Genomic DNA, 18,075 nt, shown 5'->3' on the forward strand with positions numbered 1-18,075 from the left:
TCAACAGACCCGGTGTGCTGGAAGCAGTTCTAGATCAAAGTGGACTGCGTCACATTTCACACAGCAGCCATCATCTGAAGAGCCATAAATAGGTCCACCTTTGTCTCCCTGCAAGTTTCGATGTTCAAGAGAATCCGCTGAACCAGCCTCTCCTGATAAGCGCGCTTCACGCTTCGGATGATGCCTTGATTCAGCGGCTGAATAATTGAAAAGTACAGTTCGGCGGGAAAAATCTCACTTCGACTCTTGACAGCTTATGTCGTCGATTTGGTGGGCAGAACAATTGTCCAAGAGCAAACAGACCTTTCAGTTCTGCCTGCTCATGTCGCGGTCAAGTGCCGTAAGCCAGTCCGCAAATATGGCACGGGTCATCTACGATCGCCTGTTAGCACCATACTTGACAGGATGGCTTCTGCTCCCCTTGAAGCAGCGTGGTTTGGCACTTTTCCCAATAACTAACGGGGAACGTCTGTCCGGTCCATCCATATTCTTGCACAGCAGCACAGTCACCCTTTCCTTGCTGTGCTTGCCACCCTGGTAACGCTGCCCTTGAAAATCTAGCGTCCTTGCTGGCAGCATCTCAAAGAGGCCCGTCCCGTGCGCGTTATAAATATTGGATGGCACATAGCTGCTCATAATATCGGCCACATTGTCCACCACCCATTCAGTGGTCTGCGAACTTTCTTCCCCGCACAAAACTTTTCCTACGATGTTGTGCCTCGCTTTGGAGCGATTGAGCCAACCTGTGCCGGCCAGGCCTAGAAAACAGGCATAATTGAGGGCCTTCTGCTGAGCAATGCTGCCGCTAAGCGGGATGCTCTTGGCTCTCGTTTTGACGAATCAGGCATAGGCAGCGTTGGCGAGCTCCTCGTATGTTTGTTGGCTGCGTCCCCTTCTTGTGTTGAGCTGAAGTGCCCGACGCAAATGCCTTGCCAATGCTGAAGGGTAAACTCTTCAGTATCATTGAGAACGAACTCGGAACGATGCCAAAATCTGCGGCAATATTTGCCTTCTTCCCGCTTTCTGCTTCGACAATAATACGCGCTTTTTCTTCTAGCGAAAAAAACTTTCGCTTCTTCGCTGGCGGTGACATCCTAGGAAGTTAGCAGTGACTAGCAGAGACGAGACCACGCTAAATGGTGCACTCACGAACGACAAGGACATACAAAGGAAAAAATGGTGATGCGAAGTGAGCTTCTTCCTGCATTTAGTTACCATGAATTCCAGCCCGCCTCACGTTTTTCTTTTTTTCTCCGACAGGGCACGAAGCTCCGCCCACCAGTCCTCAGCCTGCCTGAAACACGCTCGGTTCCTAGCAGACGACGCTGCCCAAGACGCTAGCAGATGACGTCATATTTACACGCTGGCGCATTTTACAACGCGCTTTCGAGCAGCCCCTCTTCGCTTGGAGGCGGCGAACGCTTGCCATTGCCAGCCAACACCGCTCTCACGTGATCATGACCGCGAGCTGCATCAATCGGAGAAGCCCAGCAAAGGCAATGGCGGACTCGTTTTTTTTTACACGGAGAACGGAGTTAGCCAATGAGCGGGGCGTGACGTCACTTCAAAAATTCACGTGGTCATCTCAAGGAAAAAAAGAGCGAACGAGCGGTGCGCGCAAGGACGATGTGCGGTATGAGTGCACAACCCGCCCACTCTCAGTGGTCTGCAATGCAAAAAAAATTAATGGCGGGAACTGGAAAGTCGCCTTCAGCACCCAACTTCTGAAGAAAGACAAGATGGAGGGGCCACTTATCTGCGAAAATTCACAAAAAAAAATTTGTAGAAGCAAACACGTGCTCGCAAAGTACTTCGTTTTTGAGGAAATTTTAATACATTAAGCCCTATGGGAGTTTCACGGGGAATGCAAAATACTTCGTTGTGGCAAAAATTTCATTGAAGCGGCGTTCATTGTACTGGGGTTCAACTGCAGATGTTTCCTGTGCGGGAAAAAAATTAGTTTAGCTCTGGTTAACTCTAGTTGAATTGCGAAAGCAACGGCGGAAGCTTCTTTTGCCTGCTACATTATTCCCCTATCATGCTCTACCAGTGTAAGGGGCTACCTTAAGTTCATCCGTTAAGGGTATAACGTGAGAGCTTAAGCTACCAGCCCACATATGAAGTCATGCTTCAACCATGCTGTATGGACGTGCTTGCGTATTGTAGGGGTAACGAGAATGCAAATGGTTCTGGCAGGCTTAATCTTATATCACCCTCCCATATGAAAGGAGCAGCCAGAATTGGCGGCCCATGGCATATGGGTAACATGAATTCAGATGTCGTGGCAGGATGATTTTTTTTATGAGGAGACCGAGGTCTCGCTTTGGCTGTCAGAGTGTTGCTTTCGCAACAAAAAAAGTGAACCATTACATGAATGTAAAATTGATGTAGAAAGGGGAAATATTTTAATAACAAAAAGTTTGTTGCTCTAAAAATTCTGGCTATTGCATTCACCTATGCTGAAAAGTGCTATGTTATTGATGGGGGGGATGTCTTCCTTCTGTTTTTCAGATACAGCAGCAAGCCCAGCAGCTGATGAACCAAACAAGTCAGCTAGGGACAGCAAACTCTGCTGCATCTGCACAGGTAACCTGCTTTTTTGCTCGTGACTTCATGGTTTAGTAGGAATTGAGTGTGCATTTTGGAAAACGTTTCACGAGGGACAGACGTTTAGTGTCTCACTGGGACGTACAGGAAGCTTTCATTCAGGTTGATCACTTTAAATGGCATTCTTCACAGTGTCCGAATAAACAGCTAAATGAAGGCTGTTTGGTTCTCTGTGTGCCCAGTGCCAAAAGAAAAGAAGGTTCGGTGAAACATTCAACTTGTGTATGTTGGCTGAAGTGAACTCTGTACCCTAGAGCGTAATCTGGTTTGCATTGGCAGATGTCCCTTCAGCTCAGCGAAAGTGAATGAACTGTTTTGTTCCTGATAACTCTCGTGCAGTGAAAATTCAGATACTGTGAAGTGAAACTGCACTCTCGTGTTACCTTCCATAGACTACAGACTACAGATTACTATACTTTTTTTTTTTTTTTTTTAAATTAAAGGACATCGTTGATAAAAATGGTTATGTTAAAGAGCAGCTTGTCATGGCCACATACTTTTTATTTGATGATATTGTAGCACAGGTGCAGTGTAGGATTGCAATGCTAACATTTATATCATAGTTATCAGTAGAAACTTGTTCATTATCATTTCATAAATTTTTATCGTTACGTTATTCATATTGATGTGGGTGACAGTAATAATTCAAAGAAAACGACTTAGCATCTGACTCATAATTACAACTGAAACGCCGTAATTTGCAAATTTTTTCTTAAGTGTAGAAAACTATGGTCCCTAAAAGGAGAATTCAGTCATTCCTGTAGCCCTTCAATTGACTGAGCACATTTGGTCATCTTGCTATGCGGTGCTGTGTGTCTGTTCGAATGCCATGCAGTAGGGATGCAGCCTATAGTGTTGCGCACTGGATTGGTGCTTGCAGCGACTTGTGATTCACTGCCCATGTGCCTCTCTCGGCAGATGTCACAGATGCTACAGTCACAGCTGAACTCAACACCAGTGAGCCAGTCCCAGGGGCATCTGCAGCAGCCACAGCAACAGCAGCCACCGCAGCAGCAGCAACAGCCACCGCAGCAGCAACTGGCACCCCAGCAGACTCCACCGGGCAGCACCACAGGCCTGATGCAGCAGCCGTCACTGCTGGGCCAGGCCTCGACACCCCAACCACAGGGCCCACCCAGCCAACAACCGCCGCGAGCCTCGTCGGTACCATCAAGCCTGGGGGGCTCGCAACCGCCAACTCCCCTGGGGGCTCCCGTGCCGGCACCGCTTCCGCCCCCATCGCAGCAGCTGCCCGACCAGATCCTGGCCACTGAGGATCCGGAGGACTCATCTCGGGGCCCCGATCCCGATCTCTCACTCACCCTGTCTACACCCGAGGGGTCAGCAGCAGCGACTCCAGCCCAGGGCAAGAAGTCCATTGAGAACTTTGACAGCTGCTCTGGGTAAGGAATGTTCTTTTGAAACCTCTGGGGACTTTCTGTGCATAGTGTCGGTAGGCAGACATCTGGTGTGTGTGTGGAAAAGGTTGTATGTGTAGAGCAGTCCTGTAAAAGGCGCAATGAGGCATATATACGGATTGTGGAGGTGGTGTTGAGCGATTTCAGGTCTTGGGGGGTGTCTTATTCTGTACCTCTGATTTTCTAACACCAATTGATGCTCCATAGTACATTTGCTTGCTCACTGAACAAAAGGTAAGCTTCAGTGGATGATTGAGATTGAAATCGTGAGTCTTTGAGCAGTCGTGGTGGGACTGCTTTTTTTATCTCGTAGTGATGTCATGCCTGTCTTCAGGAATTGAGCCAAACATTCCAGCGGTGAAGGGTGTTTGTTCTGCTATTGATTGTGTTTCATATTTCTGCGTGGCTTGGCCGTGGCCGATGCATGAAGTCGTGTGGATTACTTTCTCGTTGCAGTGGACCCAAATCAATGAAAGATGGCGGTAAGATGGAGGTGGACTGTAAGCCCGACCTGCGGTCCATAGGCAAGGGTGAAAACCGGTTAGAAGGTCCTGGTGAGAATGGGCTTCCTTCGTTTGGGCCAGTCAAGGAGGAGCCCCTTTCAGTTAAGGAGGAGCCCGTGTCCACGCCAGCCAGCAGTATGGGTGGAGGCGATGCTTCTACCCCTGCAGCCAAGCCCGACATAAAGCCGGTGACCACGAAGTCGGAGCCTGTCAGCACGGCAGAGTCTTCCTCGTCTGCATCTACGTCTGCTAGCTCACCGCCAAAGCCTAGGTCAAACAAGAAAGGTGTGAATCCATTGCTTCTACCATGTGAACATACTGCAGAATCCTTTTCCTTCTTATGGTGTGGCTGCATTGCTCAAAAAGGTGTAGTTTTTACACGGAGAAGTCCTAGGTTGCAAAAGCTAGTGAGTTCACTCAATTCGTCTTACACTCACACTTGTGAGTGGTAAATATGAGTAGGTGTTAATATGAGTGGATAAGGGTAGGCAGATGAGAAAGATACTCGTGATTGAGCCAGCTTTCATGATGGGGACATGCGTGTTCACGAAAATAGTGTTATGATGCAAGTAAAGCTCCAAAGTATTCACTGAGGTTTCCCTCCCCCTTGAAGCAGAACATGTTTGCAGCAAGTAACTTTGCATTATGGGAACAGCTTGTGTTGTCATGCATTGGGTTGTCTGTCGTGTCCCCCGTTTGTTTCATTTGTTGTTCCTCAGCTACCCTTTAGGGGGTGCACATTTGTGGTGTTTTGTATTGTGCTTGAGGGTGTAGGAATGGTGGATGTGTTTGCAGCGTGTGTTTTTTTTTTTTTCTTCTCAGTATTCAAACCAGATGAGCTAAGGCAAGCACTGATGCCAACGTTAGAAAAGTTGTACAGACAAGATCCTCACTCCCTGCCATTTCGGCAACCTGTGGACCCTCAACTACTTCAAATACCCGTAAGTGTTGCTGCTGCTGCTGCTGAGTCTTACCTTCTGTTCTCGTTGTTGGTTAAGGAGCACATTCTTTGCCTTTAATTTTCATGTGTCTCACTTTCAAATGCTTTGCCCAGTTTCACACTCGTGCTTACTTCGCATTTTGAAAAGAGGTGGGGAATGAAAAAATTCTGCTTCTTCATCCTTCTAGGACTACTTTGACATTGTCAAAAATCCCATGGATTTATCTACAATCAAACGAAAACTGGACACTGGGCAGTACCAGGATCCCTGGCAGTATGTGGATGACGTCTGGCTTATGTTTGAAAATGCCTGGCTGTACAACCGCAAGACGTCACGCGTCTACCGCTACTGCACCAAAGTAAGTAGGAACCATTGCGACGTCTGTGGTTAGCTTGGGAAGGGGGGGGGGGGGGGGGGGGGGTTTGCTGTTGTTGCTTTGACTGAACAGCATTTCCATCTAAAAATATTTAGCCTGAGTAGCTCCACAGTAGACTTGTGATCATTTAAATTTAGGCTTATGACCAACCACATTTATTCTTCGTGGATCGTATTGAGGTGTACTTATGATACTTGAAACAAAAATCTCTGGTTCCTGAAAGGAACTTATGAGTGTACTGTTCTTTGCAGCTGTCTGAAGAATTTGAACAGGAGATTGACCCTGTTATGCAGTCGTTAGGCTATTGTTGTGGCCGCAAGTATGTCTACCAGCCTCAAGTTCTTTGTTGCTTTGGCAAGCAGCTGTGCACCATCCCCCGTGATGCCAAGTACTGGAGTTACCAGAACCGGTAAGCAACCTGTACGCTTTTTAAGAACTGGTACGTTCTGCTTCGTGCCATTGTAGGGGGCAGTGTTTGACGTGGCTTCTACCCTTGGGTTGTTCTGCAGGTATACCTACTGCCAAAAGTGCTTTGCGGAAATTCCCGGTGATTCCGTTACCCTTGGAGATGATCCCACGCAGCCTCAGACGTAAGCATGTTTCCATGTTCAGTGCTGCTCTGTGCCTTTAATGTTCATGTAGCTGTGCAGCTGCTTAGTTGAATGAAGCATGTCTTGTTCTCTGTTTTATCTGTTTCTGTGCTTACTGAACTTCGATTTCACAAAGTGTTTTCGACTTGCGTGGGTTTTTTCTTTTGCAGAACAATTCGTAAGGACCAGTTCGTGGAAATGAAGAACGATCACTTGGAGCTCGAGCCGTAAGTACCTTTTGTGGGGTTCTTCCATTGTGGTCCTTCGGTAGATTACAGTTGCACGATGTTACAGACATACCCTAGACAGCTTAAAAAGGGGGGAGATGAAGGTTGTGAGAATTATTTTTTTGTCAACTTATCTTGTTGAAACTTAGCATGCCAGTGTAGTGTGAAATGTCAATTGCTAATCTGCATTTAGATTTCGAAAATTTCAACTGGAAGAAAAGGTATGGCAAAATAGAATATCCTAATTTAGATCATTTCTCATGGGGCAGTTTGGTAATTTCTCGTTTAAGAACATTTCTAAGAATATGCAGATACAATTGAACCCTGCTATAATGAAGTTGGATTTTATGGAAAAAAAAGGTCATTCACTTTATCTGATATTCATCTCGGAAGTATGGACACAAATTCCTGTAAATTTGGCTGCTAATAAACACAAGCAGGTGGCACTCTAGGGTGGGCAACTGAAAGGTTCGTGAAAGGGCAGCACGTGAAAGGGCAGCAGTGCGTGAGTTCATTGTTGCTGAAAATTGCGTCTGGTGCCATTTATGAGCTTAGCGATGCCAAGCTTTCCTTGCATCTGATGAAGAATGCTGCTGTAAACATGCGCCTTTGTCACTGCACACCTTGAGGACTTCTGCTGAACTTCCTTTACATCTTGTGTGTTCTGTTTTGGTGAAGCTTATACTTTGCACTCATTGCGCAAGTGTGCCATCCTTGGTGACAAGTTTTTCACTGTGCCACCAGTGGCTCCAGTGTCTTGTTGAGCTACGCATCTGAACAACGAACTTTTTTCATATTGACCTTCGCTATGGATCAAGGAAATCTTAGCAAACGCAGCCATCGGGCAGTTAAGCATCGATCGGTGCATAAATTTAAAGGATGGGGGCGCAAATCAAGGCTGAAGGCTTGCCCAACGGTAAGGGTACCCGCGGCCGCAAGGCCTAGCGTCAGCGACGCCGATCACATCAGCGAGTTGACACGGCGGTGGAGTACATCAGTGCCTCGCAAAAGAAGATTGAACGTTTCAGTGACGAGGAAAGTGCTCGAGATGAGGAGTTGGCTGTGAATATCGACATCACAGCGCTGAACATCCTCGTGAGTAGTGCGATATGTCTGACGTGTCACTGTTCGGAAATGCGCGTCCGAGAACCGGCTGAAAAACACAAAGGACTTGCATCCTTTCTATAGCTACAGTGCGAGAAACGTGAGTGCCCCTAAAGTGTTCTTTCAGCAACATACAGTTCACGCCGAGCATCATCAGGCGACGAGGTCAGCGTGAGTGCAGCGGGTGACGTGCCGAGCCTACGACATCGGGAGCTCGCGTGATAGCTTCGCTGTCAATGTAGAGGCAGTTGTGGCCGCGCGCTCCATAGGAATGGGGTATGATCAGCTGGTAAGGTTTTCTGTAATTCTCGGGCTGCGAAAGCTAATGCAGCACAAATCGTTTGTAGCCCTCAGCCGGAAAGTTCGCGATGCGGCAGTGACTGCAGTCAGTGATAATCACGAGAGATCAAGGCAGCTCACCAAAAGTGAAGCGGGCGGGAACGAAATTGCCGTCATGTTTGACGGTACGTAACACAAACGAGGCCATAACAGCTACAATGGCATCGGCACGGTCGTGTCCCTCGACACTGGCCTTTGTTTAAACTTCCAAGTCCTGTCCAACTTCTGCTTAGCGTGCAGTCGACACAAGGCCCTACCAGGTGAAGAGGAGGAAACTTGGCAAGCTTTTCACAGCCCTGTATGTGAGAGGAATGTCGACTGTTCGGCGCATGCAATGGAAGCACAAGCTGCATTGCAGATATAGCAAAGGAGTTGGTCCACGACACACCGCTGCGCTTAAATTCCTCCGCGATGGGGTTTCAAAGGCATACACTGCAGTAGTGGAAGCAGATGTATATGATAGAGTTGTGAAAGTAGAAAAAAGAGGACTGTACGAATCATGTGGCAAAGCGCCTTGGCACTGCTCTTCGCAAGCTAGAAGAACCGCTGCTAAGAGGGGGAAACTAAAAGATCCCACATTCAGAAACTTCAAACTTATTACCAGGTTGCCATCACAAGCAACAGGTGCAGTGTTCAGGGCATGCACCGAGCGATTTGGGCCTCCTATTTCCATTCCTGCTCTTCAGATGGCGCGAGCAGCCACAAATTCTGCCCAGACAGACCAGCATCCTGGTGTAAACATCAGCGTGCTGAAGCCTTGGGTGAACCAGCACCTGCCCACACACCCCTCCTCACTAAAGCCCAGGGAATGGCAATACTCCCTATATTTAAGAGATTAACGGATTAGAAGCTGCTGACCCGCTGTGTTCAGGGAAAGACTCTGAATGCAGTGGAGTCGCTAAATAGCAAAATATGGCTTTTGTCCTAAGACACTGTTTGCCTCAAGGTTTGTGGTGGAGATGGCCACTGCCCTGGCAGTTTTGTGGTTTAATCAAGGGCACTCCAGCTTCAAACGTGTCCTTGAAGAGCTGGGTGTGCTTCCACCTCAAGATCTGGCTGAGCTTGGTGCATCATAGGACAGCACAAGCCATTGAAGAGTCTGCACAGAAAGGTCGTGAGGGAGAAACCTGCTGTGCGGGCAGCTTTTAGTTGCTGTGGCTGCTTGAGGGACAGTTTACCTGTTTTATGTGCAAGTTTCATTCCATTTTATGCTTTCTTTTGTAAATAAACATTCAATTTTGACTTTCAAATTCGTTATTCTCAGAATGTACTTTTTGGCAACTTTTTGAGGTTGCCCATCTTGGTTTTGGTACTTCTAGTGCTCGGATTTGGATGAAATTTTGCCCACATTAAGGTGTGAGGAGTGCCATTATCTCCTTTATATCCCAGTAATGCATATATATATATTACACAAATTTCAATTAAAACTGCCTGGGATCTGAAAAATGTGGACTTCACAGGTTCAAAATATTCACCTGCATTAACACATTTCAGATGCACTTTCTAGTTAGTTTTTGGCATTCTATTGTTCAAGCAGAGGAATATGAACCATCACTGGTCCATAATTATAGAAGTTTAGTGATGGAAAAGTGAGGGCAAAAAAGCCTATATTTTACACATTGTTATGGTACAAAACAAACTATGCAACGTACAGTAAAATTAATTACATATTTGAAATCAGCATAAAACTATATAAGTAGCCTGAGTTTCATTGTTATAGGATGTATATTTAAGAAGTGTCTTCGAGTAGCATCTCCCCTTAAGGGGGGACACGGGGATCATGTCGCGAAAATCACGAAAAACCACTCGTTTCAGCATCTGCAACACCTAATCTACGTTGTAGCAAAATGGTTTGGCTGAAAATGCAATAAAAGTGCCCCCCCCCCCCCCCCAAAAAAAAATTTGTCAGTGCACAGGATGAGAAAAGAGATTTAAATCGCGCAAAAGCACCACAGTTCGCGGAGCCATATCTTGTCTTTTCCACCACCGAGTGCCGCCATCTTGGTATCGTTTGAAAGCTCCAAGTCTCGCCGTTCAGTTCCTGAATTCTTGGTCGTCTCCATCTTGTAACAATCGCACAAACACAAAAGAAGCGCGCTTCTGCTGAAGGGCACCATCGCCGGCAGAGATGCCCCGTGCGACATGGACACTCAGCCTGCGAGTGAAACCCACCCATCGACAAGCTACAGTGATGACTGAAAATTCACTGGATGAATCGTCAGCCGACAGCCGCACTATACAGGCACGCCATGAGCCACGTTTTGTATCGGCGATGACAGCAGCGGCGTTCGCGACCTCTTCGCGCAGTGTCTGCAACTGAACGGAAGTTGGAGTTTGATGGACCAGCAAGGCGAAGAACAAATTTTGGCTCCTTGTGACAGTGAGCTTATTCTTGTGCAGGTTTTCGTGGTGAACTCAGTGCTTGCTAAAACTTTATGTCCAAGCAGTCATGAGGTACAATTCAGGGAGCCAAAGAGCCTACTCAGAAATTTGTGCTACCTTGGGTGTGCACCCTGGTGCCCTTGCCGTCCTGAGGGCTCAAGAAAAGGTTCAAGAACGTTCGAAGAGGGCATCCAAAGCACACCAAAAAAAAAAGAGGCAGAGGTGCAAGAAAATGCCTGACAGCAGTTATGCGAAATATTACAGCCCTGGTGCTTTCTAATAAATCTGCAGTGCTTGCAAAAGTTTTCGGGGTGTTTTCTCAATTATGCTTTTTTTGTCGATCATCTTGCTCGTGGAAAGCATAGCACAACAATGCATAAACCAATTTTAATCCAGTTTGTTTTGCTGCGATCCATAAACTTTGCTGCACGTAAAGACAGTCTTGAAATTTTTTTTCTTTTCATTTTTTTATTATTTCACAATAAGTGCATGGTTTTATGCAGTGATGGACAGTCATGTGCTTGTCATGCTTAGTAAAAAATTATTAGCGCATGAAAAAAAAAAATCTAACACTGTCTTGCTGTAGATTAGACATTTGGGCAAGCATGGAAAGTTTTCCTCGCTCCCTACCATGTTATGTTACTGTGCCTGGCTTTGCACAAGCAGCGAGCATATAAATTGTTATAAAACAAAAACTAATGAAGATATCATTATGAAACTTTATATTTGTTTGTGTGCCAAATTTCAGCCGATTCTGTAGAGAAACAAAAAAGTTAGTTCTGATCCCCTCCTCCCCCTTCATATGGTATGTGGTCATGCCACAGCAGCACGCTTTCATAACTGTGTAGTGAGGAAAAAGTTGGCTTTTCAGTGAAATTTGCCTTGGAGCTGATCTGATGCTGTATCAGCAGAGGAAAGGCTGGAAGAGTGAACGTAGAGTCGTGAGCAAAAGTGGTATACAACACACAGGCGGCGGCGGAGCTCGGGAAAACTGCATTGCGACTTCATCTAACAACAGCTTTTTAAGATCGAGACAATCACTGCTTTGCCCCATTTTATCCACATGCGTGTGCCACTGTAGCTGTCCCTATCGGTGGCACTAGACGGGACTTCCGTGCCGTTTTCCTGAGCTCTGTCGCAGGACCGAGTTTTGTATACTATTTTTGCTCATGACTGTGCAGTCAAAACCCGCTTATAACAATATTGAAGAGCATTGGAAATATTGTCATAACCGATAATTGTTATAACCAGGTTAGGCCGAAAAAAGCAAAGAAAACATTATAAACTACACATTTACACATTTAATGAGGACGAAGTAGCTTTCACTTTTTATTTCGTAGTGGGAAGAAACCTGTAATTTGTAAGCTTGTCTGTTTCACGGCAATCTGGCCCTCTTCTTTCTGCAGGGCATGTGGTCACCGCGTTTCCACGTTTTTGTTGACTTTCAGTGACCATATTTGGTTATTATAACCGGTAATATAATATTAAACCATTGTAATAAGCGGTTTATTTTACCATAGAATACATGGCAAACCTGACAGTGCAATGGCTGCTCATTGTTATATCTGATATCCGAGGTCGAATCGAAAATAAAAGTAATGACGTCATCAAGATAGACGAGACGCGTCTGCCATTCCAAGTCTGCAAGCACAGTATCCATAAGTTGCTGAAACGTTGCCGGAGCAGAGCATAGACCAAAGGGCATAACTTTAAATTCATACAAACCATTAGGCGTGATGAACACAGTCTTTTCTCTGTCTTTCTCATCCTCAATCTGCCATTAACCAGATTTCAGGTCAATTGACGAAAAGTACCTGGCATTGCAGAGGAGATTGAGCGCGTCATTGATTCAGGGCAGGGGGGTAAACATTCTTCTTTGTTATGTTATTAAGCCGGCGGTAGTCTATGCAGAAGCGTAATGTGCTGTCTTTCTTTTTTACCAACATGACAGGCGCTGCCCACGGACTGGTTGAATGACGTTATCGAGCATATCTTGTACTTGCTGTCTGATGGTTCGCGTTCAGTCGGAGATACACGATACGGAGACTGCCGCAAAGGTCGCGCCGCTTCGTCAGTGGTAATACGGGGCTTCACGAGATGCATCCGTCCGACACAAGAAGAGGATGAAAAGAAGTCGCTGTACCGCTGTAGTAAGTGTTGCACCTCATGCTGCTGCTGGTCCGATAGGTCGGGGTTCACATCAAATTACAGGAATGCAACGCCACTCTCCAGCTTCCTGAGCGAGGCACACGCAAGAGGAGACACATCCTGCATGTCGTCAATAGCGCCGATGTAAGCGACGGCTGTTCCTTTGTTCAAGCGCTGATATTCGTCGCTGAAGTTTTGTGATGAACGCATCGGTTTTGCCGGCATGTAAGTGGGCGACACCCCTAGCAACAGAGACAGCACGCTCAAGCAGCAAAGAGTAATTTTTTTCCACAACCTCATCAACGTCGCCGAGAGCTGCATTGCTCGGAGAAATAATCAGCGTAGACCTCGGGGGTATGGTGACATGTTCCTTGAGCGCTCTTGGGCTATCTGAGCTACAGCTGTGTAGGGCATTTTCAGTGGACAGAATAAGTGATCCGGAGCGCAGGTCGATAATTGCGCCGTTATTAGGTTATCAGTTAGGAAGTCGAGCCCCAAAATAACGTCACGCGAGCATGTTTCCAAAATGACAAACGGCGTAAGTATGTGTGCCCTCGAACTGTTACCCGTGACATACACATGTCACGAGGTGTAACCAAGTGGCCGCCGGCAGCGCCAATGTGTGGTCCGTCCCAAGGTGTGGTTACCCTTTTGAGAGTTGCGGCAAGTTGCCCACTGATCACTGAATAGCTGTGTCCACAAGAGCGGTGACGTTAGTTCCGTCGACAGCGATTTCCAAATCAGCAGTGGTCGGCACAACGGCCCGACGGGTTATGATCACGGCTCTTCCAGTTGACAAAGGTGCGACCGCCTTAAAGCGCGAGGTCGTCGTTCAGTCGTACCGTATTCATTGCGCCGGGCGGCAGTTGTCACTTTCTCCATTCTCGATGCATACCGTACAGTCTTCGTCGCTTTAGGAACACTGTGAATCTTAACGGTTGTCGAAGCGTCTGTGGGTGATCTTGTGGAGCTCGCCAAGTTGCAGGCTCTAGTTTCTCTGAAGACTCGGAACCGGCGCCGATTTGCGGGGGGGGGTGTGTGTACGGTGGGGGGATGAGAAGCGGCAAGGAGACGGCGACCGGGAAGATGCACTTTGTGGCTTGGTGTCGGCGAAATAGTTGTCGATGTCTCGAGGATGTTGACCCGACAGCAGTCGTGGGGCGTGGAACTCAAAACCACGCAGTCCAATGCATCGGTACGGACTATCGACGGACAGGGCCAGCTTTGCCGCAATGGTAGCACAAGGGGCGTCAATCCTGTGTTCGCCATACGTCTGACTTTCGGGAAGCAGAAGATCCCACTGGGATGTAGTGGGCAGGTAGGCGCTGAGTCCAAGGCGGCGGCATGAATTTCTCATGAAGGGGCTCCGAGGACTGTGCCGGGCGATGAAGTGCGGCGGCATAGCTCTCACAATCTGCGGCGGTGCGATGTGGCGGTGGCGGCTGCAGAGCAGAATCCATGGTTCCCAATGGTTGCTGGACCTCCTCCCTGATAATGTCGGGGACAGGAGGTCGGGACTGCGGCAAGTGCGGAAACAACTTGCACAGTTCTTCGCGTACAACGGCTCGTATTGTTTCACAAAGTGTCATTGAAACCAGCTGCATTGACACAAGCCGCAGTTGCGACTTGGCATGGACGGTCAAATTGCCTCAAACGCATGTGCAACATTTTTTCAATGGTACTAGCTTCGGTGGCAAACTGGCTGACAGTGGTCGGACTATTGCGCACAAGGCCGGCGAAAAGTTTTTCCTTGACACCTCTCATCAAAAAGTGCATCTTCTTGTCTTCAGACATGGATGGATCAGCGCGTCGGAATAGTCGCTTCATTTCTTCCATGAAGACTGCGACGCTTTCATTTGGACGCTGCTGGCGGGTTTGAAGCATCATCTCGGCCCTCTCCTTGTGTATCTTGGTCGTAAAGGTGTTGAGCAGTTCGTTCTTGGAACACGTCCCAGATGGCTAGCGACGCTTCCCTGTTTTCGAACCATACGCACAGCATCCTCCAATGCGAAGTGTACGTAGCGAACCTCCTCACGGTCATCCCATTTGTTCAGAATTGCGACTTGTTCATAGCTCTCAATTCAGTCTTCTGGATCTTCACTCGGAAAGCCATGAAAGGGAGGAGGCTCCCGTGGTTGGTGCAGTACAACTTGAATCTCTACTGGGACGGCCTGCATGGTCAGGGTGTCTGATAGGCTTGAAGCATTGTCCGGTAGTAGGCCGAACTCTGGATTGAGGCTGAGGAGCCGGCGACTGGCGTGGTGCACCGACGTGATGTCCGCTGAACCGGTAAAGCGAGAGGTGCACTCACGGTTGTTCAAGAGTGTATGGTGCATGAGCCGTACCCAGTAGCTCCACCAGATGTCACGGCCTCAGGAACGCCTTGGAGGTCAAGGGCGTCGACAGCTGTTCCTTGAATTCAGGGCGGCAGGGCAGTTTCTTGAAACAGGTGGCGTCGATACTTCAGCCAAGTATACAGCTTGAACGAAAGCAAGCGACTTCTTCATCGTCGGTGCTAGGCTGCTTGCGGATTCCGCGGCTGACACGGGACAATATTGTTAAAACCGGTATTGTTATAAATGGGTTTCACAACTGTATTTTGTTTAGTCAGTAATGCATGGCTGAAGGGCTGCACTGTCATGAAGGTGAAGTTTTGTTAACTACAGTGAGGTGACCTTTGTGTGCAGGTTTGTGGAATGCCTTGACTGCGGCCGCAAGTTGCACCAAGTGTGCGTACTGCACTTCGACGCCATCTGGCCTGAAGGGTGAGTGGAACCCTCCCCTCCCTTTTCCCTTTTATTTTTTTTCTTTTTAGGCGTGAGCTGCATCCCTTGAGGTTCAAGGGGTGGGTCTGGTGAGGCATGAGGCAGTTAAGCAATGAAGCAAGCAAGCTGAAAGGAGAGGACCAGCTATTGAGAGGAGACTAGTGCGGCCACTCAAGGAAGGGAGTCTGGTCCTTAAATGTTGGTGCTTGGAGGTGTCGGCATCTGATGACACACTCTAGCCATCGAGGGTTATACTTTACCAAACCTAGGGAAGGCTCTGGGCTCCTCTAAGGGGAAGTCATGAGCTGTTGGGCACTTTCTGTGGTGGTATTTACATGTATTTTTCTCGTTCTGATTTTTTACAGCTTTACCTGTGATAACTGCCTGAAGCAAAAGGGAAAGAAACGGAAGGAAAACAAATTCACCGCAAAGCGTAAGTATTTTTGCCCCCATGGCGTTCGTTATTTCATATCGCAGCTGCCTTGCTGCTGCAATTGCCATTCTGGTAGGAAGTGAAAATTGCAGGTTTCTCGCATAGTAATATTACTTGTAATCATTGTTCCGATGTATATAGTTTGTAAAAAATAATAATTTACTTTGGCCTTGCAATCAAACATCTTTCAAGGCATATGACATACCAGGGTTCGCTGGTTCTTTAAGTTAGCTTGTTTGTTTGGAAGCTTCAGTGTTCTTGGCTATTTTGCTTTCTATCCTTCATTGTCTAATTGCTTTGGTGCGTGCTGCTAATGTTGCAGGTTTGCCAACGTGCAAGCTGGCCAATTTTATTGAAAATAGGGTGAATTGCTACTTGAAGAAGAAGGAATCTGGGGCGGGTGAAGTCACGATCAGGGTCGTGGCATGTACAGAGAAACTTGTGGAAGTGAAACCAGGCATGAAGAACCGGTAAGCTTTTTTCGTTTGTACTTTGTCTAGTGGGCTTCTCTCGCGCTACCAGTACAGTTGAATCTCTTCGTAACGAAGTTGAATCTTGAGTGGGAATTTGTTATGCAGTCGGGCCTTGATAATATAGACACTTGGTTCTAGTGCAAAACTGTCCGTAGAGCGAATTGTCTAATAACTAGTCACGAAGAAAAATAACTAGTTATGAAGCAAAAAAAAAAAAAAGCTCTTCATTACGTTGCATTTGAATTGTGTGTTACCTTAAGAGCTTGCGAAGCAGGCCATGCGAGAGCTTTCAGAAGCCTTTGGTCAAGCAGGCTGGCTCCACTGCGGGGCAGCAATGTCTGGTCAAAAGAAGCTCTGACGCCAGACTGAAGACCTCAATATGTATTCACCTTGTCACACGGTTTTGCAATGTTAGCACTGCCAGCAATTGCCTGCAAGTCGCATAACCGGCCTAAATTCATGCATGGAAGGTGATTGTGAGAGCGCCAGTAGATGTGTCTTTTGCATGGGCATAGCGTGCAGTTCGATGTACTAACACGATAGCGTGAAAGGCCCCGTGAACCGAAAATCCGGTGTCGGAGTTGTGGGCGAAAATTCGTGAGCATGGCATCTTGGCAGGCGGTAGCTGGAAGCTGAAATTCGGATTTCTAAATTATTTGTACTATTTTCAGTCTCGCCGAGTGCAAAATATGGGTTAGCAACTGTTGTGCAGAAAATGAGGTTTCTTCCTGCTATGACTGGCACAGCAAGGAACCGTCGAAATGGCCCTACTCAAACCGTGGAATTACATGCTGCAGAGTCTCGTGGCCCGTGCACCTCTTACAGCAGCATGCAACTGCAAGTGGATAAAAGGACAGCTCGGTCTCGGGGGTCGTCCATTGAATGTCTTGTGGCACTTTTTCTGAGAGGTGCTGCAGGGAGGCAGCAAAACTTCATACATTTCAGCCTCTTTTGTGTCTGCTTGCTTCCTGCTTGTACTTCATTGGAATATTTTGTTTGTGGACTAGGAAGGAGGTTGGGTGGAAATTATAGAGCTTGCAGGGTTAATTTTTGCATTTGTTTTCTTGTTCTTTCTTCATGCAGGTATGTGGATACAGGGCACTGGCCAGAACAGTTTCCTTACCGTGCCAAGGCTCTCTTTGCCTTTGAGGAGATTGACGGTGTGGACACTTGCTTCTTTGGAATGCACGTGCAAGAGTATGGCTCGGAGTGTCATCCGCCCAACACCCGTCGTGTGTACATAGCTTACCTGGACAGTGTGCATTTCTTTCGTCCCAAGCGGTTTCGCACCGCTGTTTACCACGAGATTCTCCTGGGCTACCTCGACTATGTCAAGCAACTTGGGTAAGCAGAAGTCGAGCGGTCTTTACTAGTTAGCTATCTTTGATCTGATTCAGCCTCGGCCAGAGTTTGACTTGTTTTGGGATGCTCACTGCACATTTGCTTGCACAGTCTCCTTATGGTTGAGGAGATTATGGTAATATTTATCATTACACATCCACAGCTCGTCGCCCATGGTGGTTACAGCGCATCCAAAGATCTCAACGTTGGCGTTGTACGGGCCGCGCATCTCCACAAACTTGTAGCGGTGCGCACAGCACGGCAGGAGATCGTGACATTGGCAGTGTGTGAGCTGTGCGCCACTGCAAACTGCTTGGTGTGTGCATATCGACTAGTGATCGCGGAGTCAACGGTCAGTGCGTAGCGCTCAAAAGCTCAAACGAGCGCTCAAAAATGTCGTGGCTCATGCATTCGTATCTGTAGTGGTG

The 18,075-nt window shown here is 47.4% G+C and overlaps 1 protein-coding gene and 2 pseudogenes across 2 annotated transcripts in view; 2 read left to right on the forward strand and 1 right to left on the reverse strand.

Moving 5' to 3' along the window:
* nej (CREB binding protein nejire) overlaps positions 1-18,075 on the forward strand; it is a 59,155-nt gene that overhangs the window by 34,355 nt on the left and 6,725 nt on the right. For both annotated transcript variants that reach the window (XM_084601650.1, XM_084601651.1), the window contains 12 exons: positions 2,512-2,586; positions 3,526-4,010; positions 4,482-4,813; positions 5,351-5,469; positions 5,657-5,827; positions 6,097-6,254; positions 6,355-6,435; positions 6,606-6,662; positions 15,323-15,400; positions 15,766-15,833; positions 16,156-16,303; positions 17,390-17,650. In XM_084601650.1, the coding sequence (XP_084457776.1) occupies positions 2,512-2,586; positions 3,526-4,010; positions 4,482-4,813; positions 5,351-5,469; positions 5,657-5,827; positions 6,097-6,254; positions 6,355-6,435; positions 6,606-6,662; positions 15,323-15,400; positions 15,766-15,833; positions 16,156-16,303; positions 17,390-17,650 (2,033 nt within the window). The remainder of the gene's footprint in view (positions 1-2,511; positions 2,587-3,525; positions 4,011-4,481; positions 4,814-5,350; positions 5,470-5,656; positions 5,828-6,096; positions 6,255-6,354; positions 6,436-6,605; positions 6,663-15,322; positions 15,401-15,765; positions 15,834-16,155; positions 16,304-17,389; positions 17,651-18,075) is intronic.
* LOC146191168 (uncharacterized) lies at positions 7,172-9,978 on the forward strand (annotated as a pseudogene).
* On the reverse strand, positions 13,886-14,971 carry LOC146191169 (uncharacterized; annotated as a pseudogene).

Source organism: Amblyomma maculatum, chromosome 4 (genome assembly GCF_055883805.1).
Source record: "Amblyomma maculatum isolate TAMU_Amacu chromosome 4, ASM5588380v1, whole genome shotgun sequence".
Taxonomy (NCBI): domain Eukaryota; kingdom Metazoa; phylum Arthropoda; class Arachnida; order Ixodida; family Ixodidae; genus Amblyomma; species Amblyomma maculatum.